This window comes from Halichoerus grypus, chromosome 4 (assembly GCF_964656455.1).
Source record: "Halichoerus grypus chromosome 4, mHalGry1.hap1.1, whole genome shotgun sequence".
NCBI lineage: Eukaryota > Metazoa > Chordata > Mammalia > Carnivora > Phocidae > Halichoerus > Halichoerus grypus.
Genome location: NC_135715.1, coordinates 24,593,652 through 24,619,263, shown reverse-complemented (window position 1 = coordinate 24,619,263; position 25,612 = coordinate 24,593,652). Strand labels below are relative to the sequence as shown.

Here is a 25,612-nt window from a genome sequence, read left to right as displayed (position 1 = left end):
AGAATTGAAAGCTTTCTTTTTAACAATGAACTTTGTAATTTCTTGAGGATGATAATTAAAATTGCCTATGAATAAGACTTTTTAAAATATAAAAATGATTACAAGAATTATAAAGTATGACTAAGAAAAGAAAATCAACGTTGAATAGCTAATCCTCTTTGGCCTAAAGCAATTTGGGTCACGATGTGATTGAGTTTAATAGAAACTGACAATTCTTAGTACATATTTTTAATGAAAGCTTAAATTTCAGAATTATCTCGAAAACGCAAAAACTCAAGTCTTATTTGCAAGTGTAATTTGACACTTATTTCAGTGCTGTGTGATACGCATTTGGCAAATTTCACATAGGTAAAACATTTATGCCAGTTTTAATATTAACAAATAGGTTTAGTATATCTATAACAAAGCTAAAATAAACTATGTAAATGCACCATTTTTATTCTCATCATTCTTTTGTATTTGTAAATTAAAAAAAAAAAAAAGACGGTTTTTTTTCTGTTTTCAATATAGACCTATATTCAATGTTGCTGTGTCCCATTGCATCCTTCATGAGACAGTGCCCCAGAGCTCTGGTCCTACTACTGCCCTCATGCTCACACTATAGGGGGTATGTGTGCACATGGTAGGAGAAAATATTTCCTGAAAGACTCCAGTGGATTTTTAAAAAATCTATTTGTAGCCACATTTCTTTTGCTGAATTATAGCCTGTGACTTGTTTACCTTTTGTGTAAATCTAATTTTATATAGATCTATTTCTAGCTCTACCTATCAAATATATTATGATTAACTCATCAAAAAGATAAAGCTCGATACACTCTTTGAAAGCTAGCCACCTTTATCTCCATAGCAAACCTAGGAATGGAAATATTTATTTACAAATATCATGCTTTGTGGTTTGGAAAATATTTGTCTTAGGAAGAGTATGGGAAACTATGCTGAAAATAATGATTTTTCCTTGCCACTCTGTAATCATATTTAAAGCATAAAGAGATGTATTTTTATAAGTATTTTATAAGTACTCATTCAGTCATCTAATATTAGTTATCTATCATTCTCCAAATAATCAAGGAGGATAAAAGATATATAAGACATGAGCCTTGCTCAAGAACTTACAATGTCAATGGGATTTAAAGGGTACAGATTTGCTAATGAATAATAATATCTATTTATCACTGTGAGCATAGGTATGAATTATTTTAAAAGGGGAAATGTGAATCCCTCAACAAGTAGAATGTGCTTACTGATTTAACAAAACAGTAGCAAATTTGAACAAATTGACCTTTTGTTTCATTAAGTATGTTGCTAACTGATAAGTTCAGATGGAAAATCAATCAGCATTTTAACACACCAAATTAGAGGAAATAAACTTGCTTATAAAGGTGGGTAAGAAAGTAACCCCAAGTTACAGATTTAAGGACCTGCATACTAATCAGGATAGACCATCAGTTTATTATTAGTTATGTTTTATTTGTAAGGCTAACTAAGTCCATACTGGAAAAAGACAACTCATTAAAGACAAGTCTGACTGGGATAATTTAGAATTGTACACTGTTTTCAAAGAAGCTCTATTGTGATCAATTAATCTAATTCCCATGAAATGGGGCTAAATGGCAAATCTTCCAAAACCAGATTAATAGAGAAAATTTGTTCAGTGGAGTATTCTATATTTATTGAAACACAATCTATTTTGAACCACTAGGTCATGAAGTAGTGATCTATCCTGTGCTTCAACAGATGGCACAATTGAAGAAAGTCCAAGCTCCTCATGGTAAATGGAACACAATTTGGACTCAGAAATGCCTGAAAGCCATAGGAAGTGAATATATGGCTTCTCTTTTTGTTTTATTATCATTATTATTTCTCTGGATTTAACAATTAAAATTAACAATTTTCTGTCAGAAGTAACCAGCTCTAAGCCTATTATTTTATACCACTATAAATTTAGTTAAAATCTGAGCTTGTTTTCTTTTCCCTCCTAGATTAGGTACATCAGGCAATTCTCTCTTTTGCCCCTCAAGTCTCTAAATAAGTGTTCTGAAAAAAGAAACAAATAAACAAAGGGAAGTAGGTGACAGGAGGGTAGTGGCTTCTGAGGTCAATAAGTGTGGGAAATATTACACACAAACATTTCTTACAGAGATTCAGAGTATTTCTTGAAATCAGTGAAGTCTTATAGTAAAGACTATTACTTAAGTTATATAATGCAGTATTTCTCCAAATTTTGAAGTCAAGAAATCATTTTTAGAGGCCACAGATTTTTTATATCACCTGGACCTTTGGAATCATGGAACGCGGTTTTATAAATGACACAGCCAACACAGATTATATTGGAAGTAATTCATGGGAGAAAAAGAATGTTTCCTATCCTAAGCAAATGTATTCTGACATCTTAGCCTGCTTCACTTTTGGCATTGGAAGGTGAAAAGAATTGCCTTCCAGAATAATGGCATGGATTATTAGTACTTTCACAGTAGCAACAATATTATATTATAGATTCATCCAAAGATAGGTGTTATGCCAAGCAAAAAGAACTGTTGTCCCTGGTATACAACTAATATAGAGTTTTCAAAACCAAATATAGTAATTGCTCTAATTCTGTAATTGATTTTGATGGAGAATTTGCCTTATACAAACACTAGTCTAAATTCCCCTTCCAGTTCTATTGGACACCTTGGAAGCCGCAAAAAGGCAAAATTCCCCATTTTCATTTTCTGATATGATGGAGAAGCAATCTCTCTGATTTTTTTATTTAAAAATTTTTTTAGAAGTGATTTGAGTTACGATTTTGGAGAGCATAGCATAACAAAAACTTGTTGAATCACTGTGTTGTACACCTGAAACTAATGTAACATTGTGTGTCAACCATACTTCAATTAAAAAATAATGATAAAATGGGTGCCTGACTGGTTCAGTCAGTGGAGCATGCGACTCTTGATGTCAAAGTTCTGAGTTCAAGCCCCACACTGGGTGTAGAGATTACTTTAAAAAATAATAATAATGATAAAATAAAATACAAAAAAAAAAGTGTTAGTTGGTTCCATGGCGTATCTTATTTATATGTAATTAGAAGCACTAAGAAACATTCTTCCTGTCAAGGATCCTGTTGAAATGCTAGCATTAAAAATGCACTCAGAAGATGTGGTATATATATACAATGGAATATTATGCAGCCATCAAAAAACCCGAAATCTTGCCATTTGCAATGACGTGGATAGAACTAGAGGGTATTATGCTAAGCGAAATAAATCAATCAGAGAAAGACATGTATCATATGATCTCACTGATATGAGGAATTCTTAATCTCAGGAAACAAACTGAGGGTTGCTGGAGTGGTGGGGGGTGGGAGGGATGGGGTGGCTGGGTGATAGACAGTGGGGAGGGTATGTGCTATGGTGAGTGCTGTGAATTGTGTAAGACTGATGAATCACAGACCTGTACCTCTGAAACAAATAATACATTATATGTTAAAAAAAAAGAAGAAGAAGATAGTAGGAAGGGAAAAATGAAGGGGGGAAATCAGAGGGGGAGACGAACCATGAAAGACTATGGATTCTGAGAAACAAACTGAGGGTTCTGGGGGGGGATGGGTTAGCCTGGTGATGGGTATTAAAGAGGGCACGTATTGAATGGAGCACTGGGTGTTATATGCAAACAACGAATCATGGAACACTACATCAAAAACTAATGATGTGATGTATGGTGATTAACATAACATAATAAAATAAAATTTAAAAATGCATTTATTTGTTACTATACTGTTATTAAATATTTTTAAATATCGTACCTCTTGCAGAGAATTGTTATATTAAGCAATTTTGTCATACTGAAGTGTCATTTAGCTTGAGGGTTTTTGTTTTGGTTTGTTTTTTTCTTTTCCTTCTGTGCATTGGCTAAAATCAACTACAGTGCAGAAATTTAAATGAAGCTTAGGAAGTGGAGGCACAAAAGGAAGATAAATGAAATTTTAGAATGTCAGTTACTGTCCAGTAATTGAACAAGTTGGGAAAGGGTGGTAAATTTAATTGTGTCAAATTAAAAAAAAAAATTATGTGTTTATTTTAAGGTGGGTATGGATGGGGAATATAGCAAAACAGCATTATAAACCTGCAATCCTAGGAAAAACAACAACATGGACGTCAGAAACATGTCACAGAAGGTTGGAGTGGATAGACATAGATAATCTCTCATCAAATACATGGTTGTGTAGTTAAAATGCATTTGTTTTAAAGTCCCTCTGATCTGGCTTTTCATTTTGGCTCTGCACTGAGCAGTATTCTCCCAGGCAAGTTGCTTTCTAATCCTCAGATTCTTTATTTGAAAAATAGTGATTTTAAAAAATGACCTACTAGTTATAACTGTTTTGAGGATTATGTAAAATTATTTATGCAATAGAGAGCCACGATTAATGGCTAATGCTTTCTGAAAGTTCATAACCTATCAAAACCTCTTATAAACACTTTAACTGTATTAACACATTTAATATTCACGGCACTGCTACGAAGTAGGCACTAACATTGTCATTTACATTTTACAAGTGAGAAAATCGAGGAGCAATAAGGTTAATAACTTGGTCAAGTTCACACAGCTAACCAGAGCTGGGATTAGAATTGATACAGTCTAATTCTAGAGATGGGACTCTTAGCCACTCTAATAATTCTTGATCAAACATGATTAGTTTATTGTCAGTCTTCTTCAATCATTATTTTATCCCTGGCCGACTCTATACACATTTATAATTATAATCTGATACAATTCCTTGACATAATTTAAAATATAAAACACTGAATGGAAAAAACTTAGATAAACATCCTGTATAATTTTGAAAATTTTATGTAATTTGCATAGAGCAAAATAATTGGAGATATTATAATGACTATATTAATACTTTATTTGAGCTTTATTAGAGGAATTTAGAGTTAATCTGGTCCAGGAATTCACAAACTACCTTCTACAGGCCACATCAGTCCTGCTGCCTGTTTTTATGCCACCTGTGAGCTAAGAAGAGTTTTTACATTTTTAAATAGTTGGGAAAAATAAATAATATTTTGTGACATATAAAAATTCTATAAAAATCCAATTTCAGTATGTATGGATAAAGTTTTAAATTTTGTCAATACATACTTTTGGAAATTTGTTTCCTCTCTTATTTTATATTATATATATATATGTATATATATACACATATATATACTATATAGTACGTATATAATGTATATAATGTCCTAGATTGTGCTTCTTTTTTTTTTTTTTAAAGATTTTATTTATTTATTTGAGAGAGAGAGTGAGAGAAAGAGCACAAGAGGGGGGAGCGGGAGAAGGAGAAGCAGACTCCCCGCTGAGCAGGTAGCCCGATGCGGGACTCGATCCCGGGACTCCAGGATCATGACCTGAGCCGAAGGCAGTCGCTCAACCAACTGAGCCACCCAGGCGCCCTAGATTGTGCTTCTTAATCTACAAAGCCTGAAATACTTATATCAGGACCATTACAAAAAAAGTTTTTTGATTTCTTTATTCCAGTCCAACAGTCTCATTTCAGGTATGAATTAAGAGCCTTGTCTAGGATCACAGAGCTAGTTAGAGGATGACTTGATCCATAATCCAGGCCTTCTGATTGTAGGTTCATCGTTGTGGACCCCATAAATAATCCCAAAGACTCTGAACTCTCACACCATAAGGCTGTGTTGTGAAAATCTAAGCAGAGTTCTCAGTCAGCTTTTAACTTTCCTTTTAAAAATAAACTGAGATATTTACAACATGTCATCACACCTATTCAGAAAGAACTGAAGCCACTCAGAGCCTTATGAGGGAAAACTATCCTTATACAATGTCTAAAATGAAAATTTGAGTTACGTCAGGACTACAATAAATGAAAGGTTATCACAATTTACTTAGAAAATTAAGGTCAATTACACTTACATTGTAAAGGATTAGTGACAGTTACTGATGGTGAGCTGAATGGTACATGTGGATAAATGGTTCTATGAAGAAAACATGAAATACATGTCATTATGCTGTCTATTCAAGGGTTGGACTAAATGCCAAATGTGTCAGAGGGTTTTTAAAAAATAATCAGACCACAGAGTTGCCCACCAGCAAGGGTAAAATGAAAGCTTTCATAATGGAGTCCAACCTTTGACTACCAACTAAGAATGGCCTGATCTTCATTCTTGTCTTATTATTGATTACTAAAGTTCATCTTCCTTTGTCAGAAATCTTTCCTCTTGGATGAAAAGAAGAAGTATTTTGTCACTTGCAATGGGTAAGATTAATTGCTTCTTTCTCATTCAGAATTATGCTTATTAAAACAAAGAGCTTAAGCATTCCAATTTAAAGTTTACATTGTATGATTGTTACAAGCTGTTTTTACCCTTTCCCATACTATTTTTTCTGTTTTCAATTGATTTTCATAAATGAATAGTTTGCTAGGTTTTATACATAATTTTCTGGTTTGAGGGAAAATGTATAGATATTAAAGATATTACACATGTTTCATAACTTTTCCATGTCATTTGTCTCTAAAATGAACTTTATATTCAATTTTGAGTAAATCTGCTCTGAAGATAGAATATACCAGTTAAATGAAACCATAGGCTTAGTTTTTAATTTTATCAAATGGAGTCATCAATAAAAAGCTAGTGATAAATTACAATTCTATATTTTCCTCCCTAAACTACTCCTGAACTCCATATGCCCATGTTCAACAGCCTACCTAGAATATGTAAATAGACATCTCAAAGTTACCACGTTCAAAATCCAGCTTCTAAACCTACCACCTGCTTCCTCCAGATTTTTTTTTTATTGAGAAATAAAAGACACCACCATCAAATTGTTTGATAAAGAAAACACACACACTCACATACAACTATTTTTTCTATCTTTCACTCATATCTGCTGCAATACAGAGTGCTGTTGACACCAAAAATATACCCACCAGCTCTCCACACTTCCGTCCATCTCCATTACTGTCTCTATTGTACAAGATACCATCATGTCTCTCCCAAACTGTAACAGCAGCTCCTTGCCTTCATATAATTCATTCTCACTAAACAAGTCAAAATGGATATTTAAATATACTGCTTGGACCATAACACTTGACTGCTTAAAGCTCTCTGTTATACTTAAAATCTAAATTCTTTGCTATGGCTTATAAGGCATTATCCAGCTTCTCTCTGTCTCTTCAACTTCAACTCTGCCTATGGTCAGATACCAGCCACTCTAGCCTTCTTTCTAGTCCGCAAACATTCCATGCACATTTTTAAATCAGGATGTTTTATAGTTGGTGTTTTATTTGCCAGGATCTCTCTTGCTCCAAGTCTTCAAATGATTGTTACCATTTTCACTCAGTTCATGCATTATCTCAGATAGGACTTTCACGATCATTTTAAAGAAGAGATTATCAGCCTCTTCTCCATTTCATTTCATTCATGGTTCTTCATTATTCAAGTTTATCTTAACTATTATTTTTGTTTTGTTTTCTGTAATCCCCTATAGAATGTAAATTCAGATGAGCAGAAATCTTGTCTGTTCTGCTTAGCTTTAGAGCCTCTGCATAAGTGCCTGTCACATAGTTGATAATAAATATATGTTGAATCAAACAAAGTAAAATTTCCATCATCCATAGTTGTTTTTCTTTCTTTTTTTGCTTTTTGTTTTCTAAATTTTGCATGATTAAGATGCATCTCCTTGACACCAATGCTATGCTTCCTCCTTAGACAACTGTGTTAGTCTTGAGGAATATAGTATTATAAAGGCGGTAGTCAAAACATTTCTCAACCATGATTTAAAAGCCAACATAAATATGGACTGAAATTTCTCTTCTTTATATATATCATACTAGTATAAGATATTATGAACTAAGAAAAACTGAGTTTATAAAAGAAAGTAACTCTGTTTCCAATTTATGTGTTTGATTACTCATCAAGTGTGTAAATTGGGATTGCAGGGATAGAAATTTAATAGGCACCATATTAGCTATTCATGTAAAAATGCTGAAAAAATGTTCTCTATTAATAAAAAGCTTGTGGCATAAATAATTTGGGGCTGGCTAAAAGTGATGCCACACTTATGCAAATCATGTTCAAAAGTGCTCTGATCTGACTTTCTTCTTAATTTGATGTTATAAATTTTAAGTTATAATAGTAACATGACATTCCATGTAATTCATTTCTTGGGGATTATTGCTGCTTCCAGCTGTTAGTTTCTTGGCTTCAAGTCTTATTCCTCATAATATTACACCATAAGATGTATTATCCTCCTGGAATACTCTGCTTGTTATGTCTTAATGTCTAATTATACCAAATACCATCTGTAACATGAAATTTGATTGTTAGAGAAATGACCATTCTAGTGAAAAATACAAATGTCATAAAAACAAAGTTTTGTTGAAAAATAACAAAATATAAGGTTTCCTGACTCCAATAATAATAATAACCATAATAATAATATCAATTTTCATTAAAGCATGTATCGAGACACCAGAAAACATTTAGTCATTCAGGAAACAGAGGGATTAACAGCATTAAACTCTTTGCTGTAGTAATTTCATTTCCTTTAGATTCATCTGATAATGAATTAAACCAATTTAGATTCATTATTTAGGATCCTTGAAAAGTTCACTAACACTAATTTACAACTCCATGATGACAAACCCATACTTAACCATTTTCTGTATAAGCTACCGAAACACAAACTGGTGCTAAATATATCCAATTAAATAAAGTTAACTGGACCCACAACTGAATCAGATTAGCTATAGAAATTATGTAACTGAACAGAAACTAGCAAATAATTATTATATGATACCATTTCATATATTATACAACATATATTTAGATACGATAATTTAGTCATGTAGGATTAATTATAATTGATAAAAAATAATTATTTTAATAAATAAAAATGTGCAGCCTAAAACATGGATTCTATTTTAGTGTATAGGCAATGAATTTTCAAATTCATTCACTATTTTGTAATCTTATTATTTTATGGCAAAATAATTTTTGGTGGTAAGATATTTTATGGTGCCAAGAAGTTCTTTGTATTTATATATAATTTATTCAAATCATATTGCTATCATAATAATGAGCATTACTTTCTCATATCATGTGCAGTTTGGAAATGTTAAAAAGATCTCGATTTAAAAAAAAGAAAGTACACAATAAGTATCACAGAATCTGGTAAGAGCCATTACTGTTTATGGTAACAGTGGCCCCTTACACTCATCTCCCTTTCCTGGGAGGCAGAGATTGCTTCTCTGATAGAAGTATGGATTAGCCATTTATCACCTATATTTGAGGCACTTCTCATTTTTCACTATATTTTGACTTTTTCTATCGATATGCTGCAGCTGAACATGTTTCCTTCCTGTATTCTTCTGCCAAGAAAAGAAATGGAATTAGAGGCAAAGGGAATAAGGCATAGAAGTGAATAAATGCATGATTTTTGCTTACTGCTTTCTGCATGTTAAACATTTGGACCATACTACTAAGTAACTGAATATCAGGTTTCACTAAAGAGCAAATGGCTATGGGATTATTAGCTTTACAGTAAAATTATAAAAGTATATTTAATATTACATTAAAGTTACTGTAATGTATTTTATGTGTATAAACACAAATCAAAGCCAAGTAACCAAAGATAACTATTCTGAAATTCTTATGATATCATAAAATATTTTATTCAATTTCCCAAACTGATTTGATTTCTCAAATAATTAATATTGAAAAATTATCATTCACTCAAGGTAAACATTGGCTTGATTGTCTCTTTTCGGAATGATTAGTTAAAAAACTTAACTGAAGTTACAAAATTGCAGACATTACTCCCATTTTACAGAAAAAGAAATAAATCTAGCAAAGTACTTAAAGTTCCTCTTTCATTTAAAAATATTGTTTTAAGATTTTAAACTATTCATATAACATCTAATAAAACTGATGTGACCATTGCACTTTTCCAAATGGCTAAAAACTTAAACTACTCCAGGGGCGCCTGGGTGGCTCAGCCATTAAGCGTCTGCCTTCGGCTCAGGTCATGATCTCAGGGTCCTGGGATCGAGCCCCACATCCGGCTCCCTGCTTGGTGGGAAGCCTGCTTCTCCCTCTCCCATTCCCCCTGCTTGTGTTCCCTCTCTCGCTGTGTCTCTCTCTCTGTCAAATAAATAAATAAAATCTTTAAAAAAAAATAAAATAAAATAAAAACTTAAACTACTCCAAAAAAGAAACAAAAACTTTTCTAGTGGTATTCTTTAATAATTGCAAATGATGTACTATTCTACAATTACAAGGATGGATATAGCTCAGTTTTGTAGGTTGTAAACTCCTTAGGTTGGAAATGCCTTATTCTCGGGTGCCTGGGTGGCTCAGTTGGTTAAGCGACTGCCTTCAGCTCAGGTCATGATCCTGGAGTCCCAGGATCGAGTCCCACATCGGGCTCCCTGCTCAGCGGGGGGTCTGCTTCTCCCTCTGACCCTCTCCCCGCTCGTGCTCTCTCTCATTCTCTCTCTCTCAAATAAATAAATAAAATCTTTAAAAAAAAATGCCTTATTCTCTTTTTCTAAAAGAGCTTCTGCAGTATTTTTCACATAGCAAGTGCCCAATTAATGTTGTCAATTGAATATTTAGGTTCTAACTCATTCAAAATTCTTTAAACTATTAGATAATTTTCCTCTTGTAAACTTTGTGCAAAGTTCAAGTTGGAAATAAAATTATATTTCAAGTACGTAATATAGCATATATTTAACAAATAAATGGAAGAAAGAGAGTAACTAATTAGATGATTGAGGTCTAAGCCAATATACTGAAATTGCCAGTCAATTGAGGCCAAAGGGTTATATTGAACTTCAATAATCTAAGATGATTTTTTTCAGTGGTTCATTTCATTATACAATTGTAGTTCTTAAATACTTAATCTATAATTATCTTAACTATTCAATTTTTTTTTGAAACCCCATCAAATTTTAATTGGTCATAGTAGAGTCAATATTGGTTCAGGTTTCAGGATTGCTCTGTAACATGTGTTTTCATGGAACTATTTATTGGCATATCTTTAAGTTTTGATACCAAGAAGAAAGTCCTGCATGTCCTGTATATTACTTTTTATACTAATAATATTTTTGGTGATAAAAGAAATAAATAAAAGAAATAGCTAAAAGAAAATGCCAGGGAATTATATGAAAAATTTAATTTTAGCCTTTTTTTTTATAGTTCAGCGCCACATTGAAGCAAAGCAGATAAGTTAAAAATCTTGAGTATGTGTTTATTATATCTATTGATACCATACAGAGATAGTTCATCTTTTAAAAATTAAATAATATGTTGCACCTGAATAATGTGTGCTAAGATTAAATCTTTAGCACATATCATATTTCCATTTTTCTCCAAATAAGCTTACAGATTAAAAAATAATATTTATAAATTAGCTAGCAAAAGAGCTGAATTAGAAACCAATATTCTTAATATTCTACCAACACATTAAAAACGCACCCTTCCAGTATCCACCCTTGCACATTTATCCACCTCTTTGTACATACCAAATAACATTTATTATCAACCTGGAAAAAGCTAAATTAACAAACTGTCCTTGGAATCACCAATATAATTTTTAACACTTATTAAAATACCTGACAATTTTAATTACATCTGATAGAAATACTGTTAAGAAAAAGAATCCTGTTATGTTAATATTAGATCAGCCATTCCAGCTTCCTCCTGGGTAAACAAGTGAAAATGGTTAAACAATAAATTTCTATGGCAACAACTTAAATTCTAGGATATTCTTAGTTACAGCAGCAACCACAGAAGCTACTAGTTTCTTCAGAGCAATGGAACTAAACAAGATATTTCCTTTTTTCCTCCTTTTCCATCTGGTACAAGTAAAATCTCTTTTACTTTGATGAATTAAATATGATTTAACTAGAAACAAGATACTTCAACTAGTGCACATGGCAGCTACAGGTATGTGAACATTTCACATAAAGACAACAAAAATAAGCTAGGCACTTCTAAATGAAAGTTATGTGCTAAGACCATATATGTAGTATGTATCCTGTAAACTAAACTAATACATAATATATATTACTTTAAAGCAAACTAATATATATGGCTATATATTAGTTTATATATATGTATATATATATAATTGTGACAGAGATTCTTTATCAAAATTAAAAAATTCTCTAATAATGGATGTTCTTTTACATTAAACCATTGCTTATGTTTTCTACATGGATTTTTAAACATATATTAGTGTTTATTAAAATATTTGATAATTCTAATGTTTTAGAATCAATAGATAACTTAATGATTTGAACATCTATAATTCATAAATGCATATAGCAATTCTTCTTTTTTCTTATATGTTGCCTTTTTATACATTCTTGGAGAACACACTAAAGTTATCCCCTTTAAATGTAGGGCAATTTTCTCTTGCTGAAGACATATTGGAAATATAAAGGGCTACCAATACGTACTCAATTAAGAAGATACAACTTGGGTTTTTGATTTGTTATAAAGTATTTTTACAGCTATATATATATTTTTAAGGATACTCTTCTTTAAGAGTTTATCCTGTTAATATATATGATCACGCCATTCAAACAATGAGGTTTTATAGTATGAGGGAAATTGGGTTTAAATATCGCTCCAGTATCTACCACTTATGATCTGAGTTATTGCGTATTTCCTTAAGCCTCAATTTTTTTTCTCAACCGTATAATAGAAATAGCAATATTATATTAAATTATTCTGTATTTGTAAGGGTTAAATTAAATAATTATGTAAACTATTTAGCCCATGCCTGACACATGATAACCACTAAAAGCTGTTAAAGCTAGTATTTGAAAAATAAGTTTACTCTTTAAACTTTGCCCTCTATATCATAATTTATTTTTAATTAGTATGAAGAAAACTTCTTGCCCTAATGAACGTCTTCTAGGAGAAGTTCTAGTTTCCTGACTTAGACTAATCATGTTATTAGTTTTAAAAATTACTATTATGCCTCACTAGATATCTCACCAAAGATGTAGAATATCTACCATCTTTTCTTTTCCTTCTTAAGGTTATAACATTGTTCAATATGACTCCTCCCCTCCTCCAACTTTTCCATTACAAGTAAACCTGTTGATTGCTTACAGGGAACCCGGTTGTACTTTCCAAAAAAAAAAAAAAAAAAGAATTAAGGCCTTTGTAAGAAAAATAAATAAATAAACAGCCCATAATATTTGTCAGCGGATAGTAAGTTCCAATTTTATCACTATGAAATGCACTCTACAAATAAAAGAATCAAGAGAGAAAATGATGAATGGCCTTAACTCTAGCCACAGTTTATAATAAAGATTTTATTTAAAAACCGTTAAAATAAATAATACATACTCCAGAACATCACTGTTCTGGGAAATTACTTCTCTTTAAAATATGAGTTCTAGAAGGCAAATCTTACTACTACTGCTCTGGGGGCTTTCATTAGCTTATATATATCTATATATATCTCTATATATAGATATATAGATATATATAAAATTTTTAAAAAATCTGTGATCTGCAGTCTTTTAACATACTTCTCCAGGGTGAATATGTGGTGGAATGCAGACCCCCATCAATATGTGTAGTTTTGTTTGCTTTTTGTTCCTTAACTGCTAATAAAATAGACTGCTTAGAAATCCCAGAGGAATATGATTGAAGCCAGGTTACACTGGCTCATAAAATTCAAACAGTTCAATGCTTTTCTTGTTAATTACTAGGCCACAACCAGAAATACTAATGATGGGAAAGAAACACTTCTTTAGGATAATGATTGATTTCCATAAAGATGAGTGCTTTAACAAATTCCAGTATGCAGTTGTTGGGGCGGGGAGGGTGGGTGGGCACTAATTAGTTTTACCGTTTTCAGCAGATGTTGAATTCAAAACGCCAGCAGCATCTCAAATGCCAGTCATTAGGGCTGTCTTTCATCGAAGAGTGCTGACCAATGAAATCTCCACTCTGTTTAATGAGACCGATCTAGGCAGAGTCAATTAAATCAAATCTCTACTATCATCCTTAATATATCTGCAGTGTGTGCAGCACCAGCAGAAGCAGCAGCGAGGGATTTCCAGTATTAATAAAGGGATTCACTGCCGCATAAGGAGAGGGAAAAAAGGGGCTGGGGGAGGGTGTGTTGGGGAAGACCTTACTTTATGGACAGGGGAAAGCTGGAAAAGCCCGGGTGGGGTTGGAGGAGGAGGGCAGCTACGTAAAGGATAAAAAGCTAAGTAAAACTATTAGAGAGAGAGCCTTGATAGGGCTCTAGAAAGGATCCACCCCCACCCGCCCCCCTCCCCCGTCCCTTCCACCGCAAATCCAATTTACCAATTGCAAACATGAAGCTGGAAAAATGTAAGGACCCAAAGTTGAAAACATTTTCACTTTAATACTGAAAAAATATGCCATTATAAAATCCTCGAATAGAATTAGTAAGTTTCACGTGCTTCTTCGGTTCTTTTTTCCTACTGTATAAGTAAGATTTACACCAGCACAGAATTGCTACCATAAGATCGCAGCCTAAGCACTAGAATGACATTAATTGGTCATGCTTAACTGCCTCAAAATCTTTTTTTTTTTTTTTTTAATAATTACACTGATACTATAATAGAAATCATGGGTACTTATTTTACATTCAGATGGAAGGCATTATTGGATATGTATAGAAAAATATTCCCCCTCAAAAAAAAAAAAAAAAGTAAAACATCACCATCAAAATAAAAGAAAGAACCCAAAACAACCCATAAAAACGTCGCTCAACAAAATACATTTTTAACTCATAAAATGGACTGATGATGAGCCATGCAAATGTCTTAAATAAAACCTTTACATTTTTTTTTTTTTTCACAGTAAACGTACGTACGCTCTGAACTGCCTACCGATCACAAATAATGGCGAAATGGCACTTTCTGATTATACTGTGTTTTGTTTATAGAAAGTTTGATACGATGGGACTTATCAGGTAAGAGGGTGGGTGCTGTGAACGTGACGCCGGCTCCAGTCGCCAAGGAGGGCAGCGTCCCTGGAGCGCGTGGTTTCCATGCGAGCCATGCAGCACTTTTTGTCAGAAGTCAAAGTTATTTATTTACAATACATTCATGCCTTCGTGCAACTGCCCATCCCTGCATAGCCAACAGGGAGCCATCACGCCCCCCTCCTCACGGGGCCAATCCACAGGGGAAAAATAGATATCTATCTCTCTATATAGATGTGGGTATATGTATATACGTATAGGACCGCGGCAGCCATCCCCATCAGCTCCACCGCAGAGGGCTAGTTCTTTGAGCAGGGCCCCTGCTGGGTTTTATCAAAAAGAGCTCGCTGCAAAGAGCGATTTGGCAGCGCTCTCCCAGCTCGCCACAGTCTGCTCTTTGTTTCCAGGAGGGAGCTAAGGGGTCAAACCCTCTCACTGGAGCGAGTTCATAGCTATTTATTTACTTATGTCCATAAAGCCTTGGGGCGCGCTGGACTTGGGTCTGGGTTCCTCTGACCCCTGGGATGACAGCGGGGGTGGGGACAGGGTGGTGGGAGCATCGCCTTCCTGCTCCCCCGCTCTACCCTGATTGGGTTCTTAGTCTGAGAGCGAGTGGGAGCCACAGTCATATACTCTGTGGGCCCCATCTGCGTTGTAAGGCCCATTGTGCCAGTAGGAAGAGTCACAGACTGTCTGTAGGGAATTAATTTCGGACGCCGAGGAGTTGGCGTCCCTTCTCTTAGATCGTTTTCTATTCCTCAGGATAAACACGAGCATGCCCACTACAGTGAAGGCGGAGGTGACAAACACCAGCAGCAGTCCCGGGACCAACACGGAGATGGACACCCTGCTGGTGTCTAGATAGGAGTTGGAGTGCGTCCCGGTCTCCGCCAACCCAGTGCTGTTTTTACTGTGCGAAGTTAACGTGGGCGAGATCCTCGCGTACAGCTGGGGGCAGATCTCGTCATTGGAGAGGAGCATGAAATCCTTCCTAAAGAAGTTCACCGGCGTCTCACACTTGAGGTCGCTCATCAGCACTTCGGAACCCAGGCGTTCTGCCCATTGCTTAAAAGGCACAATGGTGCAGGAGCACTCCCAAGGGTTTCCGTGCAGGTCTATCTGGATGATGGAGGTTAACTGGTCCAGCACCCCTGCCACCGGAAGGTACATGAAGTAATTGTTGTGCAGGCTGAGCTTAGAGAGCGAGACCCCAGCGAACACGTCCACGGGTAGGGACCTCAGCAAGTTGTTATTGAGAATGAGGATCCTCAGTTTGGGCATGGCATTGAAAGTGCCAGGAAGGATGAGCTGGATTGCATTGTACTCCACGTTCAGGTACTCGAGGTTTTGCAGCCCCGCGAATTTCTCCCGGGACAGTGTGTCCAGGTAGTTGCTATCCATATACAGCCACCTGAGGTCCAAAAGGTTCTTAAAAGTGTTGTTCTCTACGGTAGCAATGTTATTGTTGCCCAGATCTAACAGAATGAGATTCTTGTAATCCACAAAGTGCGATTTTCGGATGCTATGGATCTTATTATCTCGAAGGAAAAGCTCCTGCACGTTGGAGAGTTTGGGCTTCAAATCAGCCAAACTGCTCACGTTCCGGTTGTTGCAGTTTATCTTTAAACCCGACCCCGGGATGTGGTCGCAGCTGCAGCCCCCAGGGCAGGGCAAGGCATTGGCTGGGGGTTTGTTTCTGGCGCTGCCGGTCGCTATCGCAGCAGTGGGTCTTATTTTGATCTGCCAGTTGCCTGGGATCTTTGTACCTCCGTTTGGAGCAGACCCTGGGGTGGCATGATCCTCTTGCCCATTTGTCTTGAAAGGAGTTGGCAGGGGGCCAGGAGCGAAGGTCTCTTCTTGGGCAGGGGGCGCTGGGAGACTGGAATCCACTCGGTTTTTCAAAGGACACAAGTCCTGTTCTGTGGTTTCATTGAGGTCCTTCCCCTGCAGTCTGGTGGGGGCTTCACAGACAACTCGGCCGATCAGAGCATTTTTGGGAATATTTTCCAGCCATTCTTTCAGGGAGAGGAGATCACAGGTGCAGTCCCACGGGTTATCCTCTAGCAGAATCTCAGCAATGCCAGGGATTTGCTCCAAGACTTCCTCATAGGGCAGCGTTTTCAGCCTGTTTCCCCGGAGGTCGAGGTGGGTGATGGGCACATACTGGAACACATTGGCAGGTAGGGTGCTGATGAGATTGTCATTTAAAATGAGTACCTCCAGCTTGTTCAAGTCCTGGAAGGCCCCGGGGTCTATATCCCGTAATAAATTAAAATCAGCCTGGAGGTATTCCAGATCGTCCAGCCCCAGAAAAGTCTGCTTTCGAAAAGACTTGATCTTGTTGTTGTTGATGTGCAGCCTTTTCACCAGCTGCAGCCCCAGAAAAGCCCCAGGAACGATTTCATGCAAGCCATTGTTTTCCATGTGCAAACTAACCGCATTATAAAAGTTAGCAAACTCATTAGGGAAAAGTCGAGTGAGGGAATTACCATGCAGAAATAGATGGTAAAACTGGGAAGTCGGGGCAGTGAAACGCTGCAGACTTGTAAAGCCCTTTTTTTCACAGTCTACGTGTAGGTCCCCTTCTATCTCATTGCAGGAACAGATCTTCTCTTTACAAACGTCCCCTGTAACGTTTCCAGCGGCAAAACAAAGAGACGTCTCCAGCAACAGAATCCAAAGCAGCATTTTTAAAGCGAGCAATTCATCCCCGATCTCATCACAAAGTAACAGCGACCATCCTGCTCGCCACAGACACAATTCAAGTTCATTTAGTGCTCCAATGTCCGAACCCAGGGAAGGAGAAGAAAAGGGTTTGGGGGGGTGGGGGTGGATTCCTTCCTCCCTAACCCCCCCGCACTGCAACAACCCAGGCGCCAGTCAAGAATTATATCCACAGACTATCCAGGCACGTAGTGCAAGGCAAGCAAAAGAAAAAAAAAAAAAGAAAGAAAGAAAGAAAAAAAGGGGGGGAGGGGAGAAAGAGAAAGAAAGGAAGAAAAGAAGAAAGAGAAAGAAAAGAAAAAAAGTAGAAAAAATAACCCTACTCCCCCTCAACCCTTTAAAAATTACCAAAAGAAGTTAAATATATACATATAAATTAAAAACGCACCCTTACAGAACCTGGTCTAGTGCTCCTCACTAATCAGGAAAGGAACAATGCTAGTAATTAGAAGCAAGTGCATGTTAGAGAAACAAGCAGAGGGTTTGCAGCGTAGTACAGGCGCACTGCCTGTGCATGGCTGTGCGTCGGACTGACCTTGCCTCTCTGATACAAAGCAGGGTTTCCGGCGGCTTCTGTAGCTGAGGCGGCTGATGGAGTTCTTGCTGTGGCTGCAGGTCGCCCAGAAGTCCCCCCGAGGTGCTGTCCAGTCCCCCCGGTGCTGAAATCACGCCCGACCGAAGAACTCACGCTGCCGAGCCAATGGCGCTGGAAAATTTCCGCAATCGCTGCGTTTTGTAGCTGTCCATCCTTTTCCTTTCCTTCCCTTCGGTCCTCTTCAGCTTTTTTTCTGGGTTCCGGCTCTCGGTTACTAGCTCTTCTTTTCTTTTTCTCCTCTTTATTCTGCTCTTTCGGAATTACGTGGAGGGGGCGGAGGGCGGGGGGCGAGTTGTCTGAGGGAGGGAGAGAGCGCGAGAATGGGGAGGGGGGTAGAAGAGAGTTGCTAAGAAGCTCTGCTTGTTCCAGCCTGGTGCACTCTGAAAGATCTGACACCCTCTGCTGATCTGCAGTAGCAAAAATCCATCTGGTGAGGGAATGCTGAAGAAAAAAAAATCAATCCACGTACAGGGCAAGCGTTAAAAATGTGGGCATTAAAGGCTGTCGATCCACATAGATGCTTATTTTAAATGGATTATTTAATTCTTTTTGCGTGCTGAAAACTTTACCCTTTCCTTTCCTTAACGACCTCACAGCCCCCACTACCTCCAGCGTTTGGAAAGGAGTGCTTTTAAAACATTTATTTCCCAATGGCTTGAATAAAATTAGTGTCAGGGTGTCAAGCGAACAGCAATTTGAGGTAATTATACTGCACGCCATTTTCATCGGTGCTTTAAATGCATTTCTTCCGTCTCTGCAGTACAATGTTTTATGATATTTGATGTCTTTGAAAAATTTTTTGGCATGTTGAAAGTGGTTATGTGGAACATATAGTCATATCATATATATATTTTAAATAATATAACTGAGTTGAATTTTTTGTTTCATGGTACATAATTTAGGCACATACTTTTTCTTTTTTAAACTTGGTATAGAATTTTAGTCAATTTGGTCGTTGAGAGTTAGGTTTCTCTGATATTTCTTGAATGTTATTTAAGTCTGCGGGGTGAAAATACAATGCATGCTTGCGTCTTTGATTCCAGACCCGAAATCTTTCACTGAGAACCGGAAAAGGAGGGAGGGAGCAGGAAAAAAAAAAATCCCAGTATGATTCGTGAGTGCTCTTAAATATCCACTTACAGACTGGCACTCGCACCACACACACACACACACACACACACACACACACACTCATATACACAAAGTTTCCAAATCCATATGGACGAATTTAAAACACTTACAAGTAAATAACCAGTTGCATTTTGAGAGAGAGTGAGAGAGAGAGAGAGGGCAAGAGAGAGAGAGAGAGGGAGAGAGAAACCACCGGTTTCTAAGGCCCTATATGAATGTTATCTGCAGGTAGTGGGCAGTTTCTCTTCTCCGGGTCACTGGTGCTGGTGGAATACCCAGTTAGGGCTTTTCCCAGAGAGGGAATCATCTGGTTCCTCGAACTTAGATGGAGCTTATAAAAACCAAGTTCTAAAAACATCTGAGAAGGGAGGGAATATGAGAATGCTGCTTGTTGGAAAAGTCAGCTGTTCTGCTGACTTTTCTTAACAGAGTTGACACCTTTTCCATCAATATATTCTAAAAATTGTGTGCATGATTTTAGGGTTTGAATTTATAGGATATTATTATATTATTATTAATTTCCTTTCTTCAGTAGAAGCAGAAATATGTTTACATCAGTTTCCCTTTTAATTAGGTCTTACACAGTTGGACAGCTGTTAATATGCCTGCTAATAATCTGAGTAAAAGATCCAATATTCAAGGATGTGTGCATTTTGAAAAAACTAGAGAGTTAAAGAATTCCAGGAAGGACTAGGGATGAGGAAATTCAGGGAAGTAGAGAGGAATTTTTTTTTTTCCTGGGTCCAGAAGCTAATTCTTGGGGGGAGGCAGTTTTCATATCTATATAATATTTTCATGTAATAAAATGTGTTCTCTTCGGTGAAATTCAGTGGGAGGGCATGGATGAAGGTTCAGTTTGGTTGTGTGTGTGTGTGTGTGAGAGAGAGAGAGAGAGGCCTTTTTCAGACAACCTTTTACACTTCTAAAACAATTCGGTTCTTGTATCATTTAACCCATTACCACATGTAGAAAGAGGAAGAGCTTAATCTGAAGCCATTTCACAGAAAAGCTGCTATGCAGTTGAGAAATGCAGATGTGCAAGAGGAGTTAAGCTGAAGGGAAGGATATTTCTGAATCTTTGTAATAGGACTCAGGTCTGAAACTTCTTGGCCCCAGAAACCACCCTGTGAAAGAAGGCAGCCTCATGCAGTGTCTGTGATTGATAGGGGTAGGCAAGGCTCTGAAGGAGAGACAGAAAAATATTCCCTGTTTAGAAAGAAAAATATTGATGGTAATCATCTAAAATCACACTATTAAACTTAATTGGTTACTTGTTTATTCAACTTGCTGAATAAATACTTTATGCGAAGAGACCCAAAGAACATATTGCAGTTGATTTTAAATGAACAGGTAAGGTAACAAGCAATTGATATTCAGATTTCATCCCTCCCCCACCCATTAAACTTTATATCTCTGTCCCCTGATTGCTTCTTGCCTCTCAAAGCACCCATCACATTAGAAAATTTACAATCAGGATTTTCCTATTTTGATATGTTACAATTTTTTTTTTTCAGTTTTACCCTCCTCAAATAGTTTATTATCTCTGCACTCTAAGAAAGGGCATGGGTAGGGCCAGATGAGCAACCAAATCTCAGAAGAAATTATTAAGGTAATATTACCTATATGAAGATATTCAATGCAAAATTGCAAGCAAAGAATATGGACACACACGTAGTTCAGTTGAAAATGCACCCTCATTAATGAGCCAACAAAATTTTTCTTAAAAAATTATTTTCTTAATAAATGTATTTCAGAGAAATAAAGCAGTCTGGAATAGCATATCCATCCCTCCAAAGGCTAACTCTTCAAGTATAACAGTAAATTTCTTGGTAGGAAATAAAAAAAATATGGCAATGTGTATGCGATCTAAACATTTCTAATGCCTTAGGGGAACATTTCTTAGGCATGAACTCTTTTTAAAAGGATTCTACTATATCTATTTGAGCTCAGGTGAACTACTTCAATTGCTTTGCCTTTCATAACAGATGATCTCAGGAGCCTGAGATAAAGGATACTCCAGATGATGATGAGAATTGATAATATTTGCTCAGGGCTGTAATTTTGTTTCTGGGCTGTGGCCAGAAGGATTTCAGTTGTATCATTAAATGTTCATATTTTCTTATTCTTCCTCAAACAGGTTCATCTCTCAAGTGACAAAAGTTAGATGTACATATCACAGAATCATTAAGATTAAAAATAGAATTATCAGTTTATTATCTATTTCCCCCAAGTGTCAACAAATTTCCAGATTTTTCCATACATGCACTACATATTTAAGATGGAAGAGTAGAAAACATAACCAACATTAATTTAAGATATTTTCATTATTTATTCTGCACAATAATTTTAAAAGTATTCAGTTTTGATTTTTAATTTTTAAAAAGAAATTCTTTTTTATTTAAGAAACACAAAATTATATATAGGAAGCCCATCTTTAGCCTTCTCTTATCGATGCTTTTTATTCTAGAGGGAACTACTGAAAACTTGTGTATAGTGATTTTGATATTGTTATTCTATTTTATAGATGTGGAAACTGAAACTGAGGAGTATTGAGTAATTTACCAAGATTGAATAATACTAGTTGACTTTGCCAAAAGTAACAAAGCTACACACCAATGAGCTAAACTTTTATTCTCACTCCTAACTCCTTATTTGCTCTAAATGCTGTTACTTCAGTTAATCTCTCCATGGGTCAGTTTCCTTACTAGTAAATTAATTCATTGAAGTTTATGGAATTTTTGGTCCCTTCAGGCTCTTTTTCCTGAATCCAAAATCTTTAAAAATAATTTCAGAAAAGTCCCAATGTCTCTTGCTTCCTTAGACTTTTCACATTTGGACTTGGGATGTTTTATTAATGTATTTGCATATTCACTAGGGCTTGAAACAAAGAATAAATGTAAAAAGCACTGTAGAATAGAATTCACTAGTGCTGAGTTTAATCTACTACTATTCTTTCCTATGTTTCACAAGATAAAGGGGTTGTTGGAATTCTTCCTTCTGTGATAACAATTGTAAACTAAGAGATGAGAATATAAATCAATTACACCTGTAAACTAACATGCTTAGAATGTAAGGTTTCCACCTATTTCTTTTTATTTTCTTTTTGTATGATTGTTAAAAATTTTCTAGGAGTGGGGTACCAAGATAATTATCACATTACATGACTTCTGAAGGCAAAACCATAAAATATATTCTGAAAAAAATTTTTTTAGTTGCTTGTCAAAATGTAGCTTTTATTTATAATGAAATAAACAGCAAACTAAGTAGAACATGTAAAAATACTTTTACAGGGGTGCGTGACTGGGTCAGTTGGTTAAGCAACTGACTCTTGATTTCAGCTCAGATCAAGATCTCAGGGTGGTGAGATGGAGCCCCACCATGAAGCCTGCTTAAGATTCTCTTTCCCTCTTCCTTTGTCCCTCCCCCATCATCTGCATATGTGCACACGAGCTCCCTCTCTCTCTCTCTCTCTCTCAAAAAAAAAAAAAATACCTTCACATTTTTACTTGTGTCCTGACGTAGCATTTCTTCATGTTTATCTTCATCTTTAAATTTATACTGCTTTGGGTCATATGTTTAGCTTTGATTGGAATTGATTTTCTCATAAAGTCTCATTGTCTAATAAAACTCATATGAATCTCTATTTTGGACATATTGGGGAGAACATTGATCAAAAATGTAAATTTGTATACAGGGAAATTCTAATTTATTTCTTTTTTTAAATTTAACATAAATCAAGCAACCAAAGTTCTGCCTGAAAAGGGTAACACTCTTAGGTATATACAGTTGACTCTTGAAAAACCCCTTGCACAGTTGAAAATCCTCATATAACTTTTGACTCTCCCAAAACTTAACTACTAATAGCCTACTGTTGACCAGACACCTTACCAATAACATAAATAGTTGATTAACACATATTCTGTATATTATATGTATTTTATACTGTATCTTACTATAAAGTTAGCTAGAAAAAAGAAAATGTTATTAAGAAAACCATAAAGAAGAGAAAATACATTTATAGTAATATAGTGCATCTAATGTAAGAAATCTGTATAATGGTGGGACATGCAGTTCAAACTCAAGTTGTTCAAGAGTCAACCATACTATACTATGTACTGTACTACAATGAAATGAGAATACATATTTGTACAATTGTTTATATTAATTAGTGCTTAAGTATAATCTTTTAATAATTGTTAAAAAAACAAAATTCAACTGAGTAAATTTTAAAGATCTTACTGGCTTTACTCAACGATTCATGAATTGGGCAGCATTCTACCTAGCAGATAGTGAAGTGCTCTGAGAAGCTGTACAAAATGAAAGACTTTTATAGGCAGAAGGGAGCAGGAACAAGGAAATTATACTAGCAAAAATCAGATTGGTTGTGGCAAGGTCACTTTTCTTCAGGGCATGGCAGGGGTCTCTAGGGCAGATTACCTCACTAGTGGTGATTTAAGATTCCACTTCTGGGAAAGCCAAAACTAATTCAGTCTTAGTTTGGTAATGTGGGGCTTAGCATAAGCAACTCCATTTTGGGTCTGTTATTTTGTTTTTAACAGAACTTATTCTACTTTTTAAAATTTGTCTTACAAGGCCCTGCAGATAATTACTCACAGAAAAATAATTCTGTTTTTGTTTCCTACAAAGAATGCATTACATTTTTAAGGTGAAGCATACATGTTACTTGTATAGATTTTAGAAAACACTGAAAACAACAGCAAAAAGTAAAGTAAAATCTAAAGAATTCTAACACCCAGAAATTAGTATAAACATACACACATATATTTTGCAATATACTTTTTGCACTTAACATTTATTTGTGAACATTTTCATTGTTATTAAACAACCACTACTGTATTATATTAGAGGCTGAATTCCTTTGTATGACATAGAATAATTCTTTGAACTAATTTCACACTGTTGGATATTTAGTTCTTACTAAAATTTTTGCTTTCATAAGTAACGCTGCAAAGAACAACCTTGTGCACAAATCACTGTGAACATTATTATTTATCTTTTTATTATAGATTCCTAGAAGTAGAATTGCCAGGTCAAAGTGTAGGAAAAATATTAAGACTTTTGATGCAAACTGATAAGCTGCCTACTCAAAAATTTTGCCAATTTATATTCTACTAACAGTAGATGAGATTTGTTATTTTCTTAAACCCCTGCCAACACTATTTATTATTATTTAAAATATTTTCCAATCAGCTCAGTACTTTTAAAGTGAAGCCAATCCTGACCCATTTACTTGAGCAAATAATTTTCAATTTATGATTACTTATTGAGTATATTGTTAGCCTTCTTCATTCCTCTTCAAGTTTTGAGATATATTTTAGCTTAAAATTACTTCTGTGAGTCCTTTTCAGATCAAGCCACCTATGCATCTGAGTCCCTTTCACCTTAATGGATTGAGTAAAATAACTAGTAAGTTGTGTATTCTTTTAAAAATTGTTTGTAGCATTGATTCCTCACTAAAATGTAATATTTTTGAAGACAGAGATCAAACCCTTTTATATTTTTATATCTGTCACCTAGCAGAGTACTGGGCACATAATACATATGGTACATACACTCCATCAGTGAAATAAAGCAGTATGCGAATTATGATAAATTGAGTGGGACAGATCATAAGAGGTAGAAAGCTCAAAGACAGAATTAATTCACAAACTAGTTAACTGGGAAAGTGATACAATCTGTGAATTATTTAGGTACATTTTTAGGTTTCATTATGCTTTATATATTTTTTCCTGTATTATCATGCATATATTTATGAAATTCTTTTATTCTCTAGAAAATGAGTTTCTAACCTACATTTTGTGTATCCCTTAAGAGCTAGTATAGTACCATGCACCTGGCTGACAACCAATAAATGTGTGATGATGCTAATGATAGGGATGCATTGCTGCTTTTGCAAGAGGAAGTGGATTGTGAAATTAGCTGTTGTGAATATAGAAGATTAAAAAATCATGAAAGTCTGTAGACCCAGTGAGGTTAACTTTTTAGGTTACTGATTGGATTTTAAAAATGTATAAAAACAAAAGTATTATTTGCTATTCTGTTAGTCTTTTCAGAGTTATGGCAAAATCTTAAAGAGGCTAAATTATCTTTTTTCCTCCTGTTTTCTTTTATAAAATCTTTTCTATCTTTCTCCTTGTCCCACTAGTTTTGTTA

The 25,612-nt window shown here is 35.4% G+C and overlaps 1 protein-coding gene across 2 annotated transcripts; it reads right to left on the bottom strand.

The window, feature by feature from the left end:
• Nucleotides 1-14,383: 14,383 nt before the first annotated feature.
• Nucleotides 14,384-18,759, bottom strand: SLITRK1 (SLIT and NTRK like family member 1). 2 transcript variants are annotated; one of them, XM_036094608.2, is made up of 2 exons: nucleotides 18,248-18,759; nucleotides 14,384-17,729 (listed from the first exon to the last, which is right to left on the bottom strand). In XM_036094608.2, the coding sequence occupies exon 2, from the start codon at nucleotides 17,674-17,676 to the stop codon at nucleotides 15,586-15,588; it is 2,091 nt and encodes a 696-aa protein (XP_035950501.1). In that variant the 5' UTR covers nucleotides 17,677-17,729; nucleotides 18,248-18,759; the 3' UTR covers nucleotides 14,384-15,585. The 2 variants fall into 2 exon arrangements, with proteins under 2 accessions (XP_035950501.1, XP_035950502.1); XM_036094609.2 differs by having other exon boundaries at nucleotides 14,384-17,615; nucleotides 18,248-18,757.
• Nucleotides 18,760-25,612: the final 6,853 nt, after the last annotated feature.

Bases quoted from the DNA above. Each gene is read 5' to 3' on its own strand.
- SLITRK1 (XM_036094608.2), bottom strand. From the start codon at position 17,676: ATGCTGCTTTGGATTCTGTTGCTGGAGACGTCTCTTTGTTTTGCCGCT.